At 40.9% G+C, this 6,000-nt stretch overlaps 1 protein-coding gene across 1 annotated transcript in view; it reads right to left on the minus strand.

The window, feature by feature from the left end:
* LOC110978844 (uncharacterized) overlaps positions 1-5,351 on the minus strand; it is a 90,631-nt gene extending 85,280 nt beyond the window's left edge. The window contains exons 1-2 of the mRNA XM_022234133.2: positions 4,558-5,351; positions 3,531-3,718 (exon numbers count right to left, since the gene is read on the minus strand). Of these exons, the coding sequence (XP_022089825.2) occupies positions 3,531-3,718; positions 4,558-4,649 (280 nt within the window). The 5' untranslated portion in view covers positions 4,650-5,351. The remainder of the gene's footprint in view (positions 1-3,530; positions 3,719-4,557) is intronic.
* Positions 5,352-6,000: the final 649 nt, after the last annotated feature.

Here is a 6,000-nt window from a genome sequence, read left to right on the forward strand (position 1 = left end):
TTGGAAAGGCAGACATGAGTGTACTGAAAAACAGCCACATTTTTTTTCTGCTGTGACTGTTGACTGCCAATCGGTCTGAACTTGTAGGTCAAGGCCAAAGTTGGTTCCCTGGTGTGGGCCCATTACAGGATCACTCACAATGACTGGTAAACGGCATGATTATCAAATACTGTATCAAGCCAGGAGTGTTACTGTAGCCTGCTACTTGTGTGCGTCAGTTCATTTCATGGTACCGGTTCTTGACACTGAATCGCATGAACTTCTCACCTTCACAACATCAAGTCAATGAACTACTGGTATTATCATTACACACAAAAAATCTGACTTTTGAGCATTCTTTTTTTTCGGGAAGTTAGGGATACATGTAAAGCTCTTCAACCTGTTAAAGAGTATTCTGTCCCCCGACAGCAAACACCATGCTCGAAGACTTATCTTCGAAAAGACAGCACTTTGAAATAGAAATCTATTTTGCTTCGCATGCTAAACAAAAATGACCCCTCAAAGACTGCATAACTGTCAACATGCTAGAAATGTACCGTTAAACTAAGTGGTGTGCAGCACGTTTAACTGTAAATGTGTCAAGAAGACATTTGAAAACATTCTCTTCTGAAGACCGTCAACCCCTCTGGGAATCATTTTCAGTTGATGCACAATTTGATTTCAAGGTATGCAAAATCACTTTGTAGCGATTGCCGACTATGCCCAGCCAAAACAGAGACCTAAAGCAGAACAACTCTAAACTGCATTCAATCTTCTAAGTTCTAATTGAAAACAAAATTAAAAATAAACAAATAAATAAGTTACTTTTGATCATAAAGCGACCATTCCTATTATCTACACGTGCATGAACCAGTAGATCTGACTGGCAGTGACAATGTAAAAATGGCCCATGATCCTTCCCTAATGTTGCACTGATCTGCAGATAATCTCTGGTTAATTCCCTGCGATGGCTGAACAGGTTTGGATTTAACAGCGAGAGCAAACTCATTCTCCATCAAGGATGAAAGGCTCAGGATTTTGCTGATGTTTGAGACACCCTTTCAGGATTCTTCAGCTTTCTTGGAACATGTAGAATTTAGGAGGCACAGTTGGACTGAAATGGACATTGTCCGAGTAAAATTAGTCGGCCCATCTTCGGCAGGCTCTGTGATAGGTTTGACACCTTGCATTTAATTTGCAACAGCACCTGTAACCCTCCTATGCAAAGGCACATTCTTGACACTGTTGTCCTATCAGTCAGAGTGTCTGTGTACTGGGGCAGATCAAGTGGAAGGAATTTTTGACTGTTTTTGACGGTGACAGCAATACAATACCATCCATCAGAAGTTGGAAGTTATGTCTTGCGTACATCTTGGATACCTACATTACACGTACATGAACATGTACACTGTAGGCTTACATGTGCGTATGCTTAAAATGATCCACGTGATCTGTGTGGATTTTATTTTTCCGTATGCATAAATGGAATAGACTTCCAAGGTACATGTACTTGTCATGTACAGGCTAGAAAATCAGGTATTAATTTACCACTCGCTGCTACCAGTTACTTAATGGCGAGTACCTGTCTATCTTCTTCCACACGTGGCTCGTTTTGCTCAAATGACCGTGTGCTTGCTTCTTTTGTACAACTATGCAAAATTGTTGAGTATGCAAAAGTTAATGAATATGCAACAAGAATAGCTTGGGCCAGCGAAAATGGGAGAGGAAAATGGGAGAGGGCACGGCAGATAAGAGAATTGAGAAGACACTGAAGGCAACATCCAAAAGGGAACTACCCACCCAGAACAAACCTTCCTGCAAGCTAAGTGCTCCTACAAGCCCATGCACAGCCCTGGGGCATCAGAGGCACGGTAGCCAGGTAACATAGCAAGTGTTTGTAAACATTTCCGCTGAGCAAACAATGCCAGCTAATCAAGCAAAGTGGGAGAGGGGTTCTAACCCCCCCAAATAAAGAGATGCCTGAATTGGCATCCCATCGGGATGAGTTTTGGTATGTATCTCCACCACATGTATGTCCGTCCCCTCAGAGAGGCCACTGGCAGGGGTCTCAGGGACAAGCTTGAAACTACTCCCCACAGATGAAGAGATTCTTAAGTATGTCCCAAAACAGGAGCTCTAGTTTGAAAAATTGTGAATTTCACTTTTATATTCTCTTTGAGAAATCGCTTGGTCAGGTCAGCATGGACATTGAGCTGCTCTCTGAACAGAGTCCAACTAGGAAACTGGGACAAATAAGTTAAGTGAACCGCAAATCCTACTGCATAAAAAGCACAATAACAAGCAGGCTTGTGTGTGATATACAATGAAACAGAGTTGCTTGGGGGTTGAATTACATTTACACTATACATGTACATGTAGGTCTGGCAACAACGCACCCTGCCCCCTATCAATATAGAAAGGGGGCTTCTAGCAATGGAAGTACAGACAGTTTAACAATGAAGTTTGGGCAAATGAAACATGTTAACAATGACCACACCTCATCTGTCTGTCTCTATCGTGAAAGTGACCTTTCAACTGCAACAGAATTTATTTGGGACAAAACAGAATGGGGGCCACAGTAATAAGCGTGACTTTATCAGACGACCCTTTGGCACACATCCACTCTCAGCTGAGAGTGTGGGAGACTGTGTCTGCATTTAACGTGTGGAAGCTTGAAATGGTGCCACATTTTAAGTTCCTGTCTCACTGCTTTGCATTTCAGCACATCAAGGTCCTGCGCTGGCCAGTGTTTTTATTAGCTTGCTCCATAAATTTTATATGCACGCAAGGGGGCTAATTGAATATCCCAACCAGATTTATGGCATTTTTCAGCTAGTTGGTAGCCTCTTTGTACATGTTTATGTAGTCTATGCAGGTTTTCTTCCAGAAGCAGGAGAACCACCATTTGAACTGCCACTATAGTAAGCTCATTACTTGTTTTTTTCTAAAATTGGAAAAATTTTATCATGAGATGTGGACATTAGACTTAATCCAGCAATACCAATGCCACATCTGATGACTTTTGCCTTCCCTGGACAGCCCCTGCCAATGATGATTTTTCTTTTCTTATTGTCCAAAGATTTAAAACAAATAACAAACGTGCTTCCAAATTAATCAGTTAATTTTTGGCCAGATTTTGCAGGGACACAGCACTTAGCCACTTTTCCTGAAATGGGGCTGAAAACCATCGGGAAAGTTTTACCCCAAAGAATATTAAGCCATGTTTCCTGTACTGTGAAGGATTTCAGAAATTTGGGGGCTCATAGGGGATCCCGGGGGACAAACGGGAGCTTTGGTTTAATATACTGTACCGTCCTCAACAAAATCTAAGGCTTACTAATTGAACAAATATTTTTTAATTTTTGGTTGACAGAAACAAGAGCTTATTTAAGCTCTTTCAAGTATTTGAACTTTGAGGGGTTCTTGAACTTACAGAAACATCTTGGAAGTTGAACATCTTGTGTTTTTTTGCCAAGCCTTGAAATGCCGTGAAATTCGACAGGCATTTACATAAAATGACAGAAAATCCACTTTTTTCGTCTTCCACTCACCATTGAAGTAACTCTTGCTCCTTAAGTAGCTCACGCTCAGCCTCAGAATGGATAATTTATCCAACTTGGAGATGGTGTCTGCATCGAACGGCAGCAAGCTGGCCAAGCGGTCCAGCTCGGCATTGAGACGGTCACGATGGCGTTTGCTAGGATTGGATTTCACCTCTACAACAGTGTGCGTGGGATTCCTATAGGTACCATGGAGTTACATCATTATTCAACTTCAGGCAAAACAGTTATTTAGCGATATGAATTATTAAGTTTCACTCCAACTCGATATGAAAACTGTGATTTATCAAGTGTGATTATAATTTACAGTTCACGTTACTTAGCTGCAATGCACGGGTAAAAGACAACTGTGGTTTTAACTTTTGGGTTTGTCCTTTCTTTTCTATGTAATTGTCTTCAATTAAATCAAACAATTTTGGGGAAGGAAGGCTCAATTCACATGAGCTACTTTCACTTTAATCTAGCGACCACATAGAAATAATCTATTTTCTGATTAAGTCTTTGCATAACTACAACCAGCTTAATGCATAAATCGTAAGTTAAATAGGCCTAATCGTAATTGGAAACAAGCAGGGGAAAAAGGTACATACGGACCCCGCTTGATATCCTATGCACAAACCGTTTTCTTCCAAAACTGTTCTGGAGGTACAAACCATATAAGACTGGTCTGAAAAATTCCAAGTATTTTCAACATGAATTCCCTCAATATTTTCCCTGCTAAATTTGACATTTTAGGTCATGTTATTTGCTTTCAGATGGCTATACTCGGTTATTGTAGGGAAAAATAAGTGGCAAGCTGTATGGAATTCTTTTCCAAGCAGAAGACCTACATCTATTGTCAATCATAGCAAAACAAAACAAAAGCCAGTAAATAAAACAAAATTAGGTGGAAGCAGCACTTCAAAACCACTCACATGACTTAGGAAATTTTAAACACTCCTTGAAACTGTTTAACTAAACTAAACACAACAACACATGAATCATTTCCAAACTAATTCATTTCAAAAGCAATACACACCGTTTGACCGGCCTGCGACGCCTCTTTCCTGCATACATTTTTTGTGAAATTCCATCCACAGAATCCGCATACGGCGAGGACAAAGACATCATGATACATCCCAGTCTTCAAGAACTTGTTCACGGGAAAAGTCTTGGCAAGTGGGTTACGTATCCAAACTGCACGGAGTTAGTTTTATCACTGTACCAATTGCTATGTGCACGCGTAAACTGGTGTATCGTTTGGTCTCTACGGTGCACAACTTCGTCAACTTTCCAACAAGCCTAACGCTAGTCACTGGGAAAAGTTATCCGCAAAACGTCCTCAAATTGCAGTATTTTCCCGGACGTCCAGGCTCAGGATTACCTCCACGGGGTCCACAAATCCTACTGGGTATATCCAGTTGTGCCACCCAGTCAAATACGAGTTCCACAGAGAGGAGAAATGCGAGGTTTTTGACGGCAAGATCTCACACGGTGTGTGCACTGTGGAACGTCTGCACACCGTGTGTCATATCAGTAGACACCGCGCGATACCAAAACATCGGGCCCCACGCGCAGCGGACTGTACAAACTTCGACGAGACCAAACTAAATCACTGCCCATATTCGACGTCAATTTACATATGCTTGGCCATACCCTCAAAAAGGGCTGGATGACTCAACTATCTCATGTTACACTGCTGCTGTTCATGTCGGTCTTAGATATCCAAGATGTCTTGTTATGAGAAAAACTCAGGCCTAAAAGTCACTAGAAATTTTCAAGCAAGATACCATGGAGGTGGGTAGATACACCGGACATCTCTGACATGATTTGAAGAGTGAAAAGTATCCAGCGCATGGTGGCGCTATACACACTTTAACGATGCAAAAAGTAATGCAGAAAGTTACGTACTTGGTAAAGAGAAAGTCTTTTTTAATAATCTTATCCCCACCACACACTCTCCACTTTGGAAAAACTCTAAATCCAAACCATCCAAAAATTTAATCATTTGCGGATTTTACTCTTACTTCTTGGTTACCGGGCTGTCATTCAATGTTATGGCCCGTCTGGCAAACTCAAAAGCAGTTGAAATTTAGATCCATTCAGCCAAAAAAAAAATTTGTTTTACACGTTTTACGGAAGCATAATTATTTTGACCATTTTGCATGCCAAGCTTTGAAAACTTTAAAACATGTTTTTTTTACGAGAAACTACACACTGCACTGAATATACGTGATGCACTATTGTATTAATTTAGATTACTCAACCTTTGCGGAGTATACTGTACGTTCATTCTCACAAAACGTTACCAATGACGCCCTCTTCCGAAACTTCTTGCAGCCAAGAGTTACGCATAAGTATGTCTAATTTGCATAATTCATGAGGAAAACAGCCCACAACGAAATCGCACATGGATTTTAGAAATTCGGCAGTGCTGAAGAATCGTGCAGACAAAAAATGAATGAACTGAAAGCAATGCCTC

Source organism: Acanthaster planci, linkage group LG15, assembly GCF_054643075.1.
Source record: "Acanthaster planci isolate LZ-2023a linkage group LG15, COTS_SCS, whole genome shotgun sequence".
Lineage (NCBI taxonomy): Eukaryota > Metazoa > Echinodermata > Asteroidea > Valvatida > Acanthasteridae > Acanthaster > Acanthaster planci.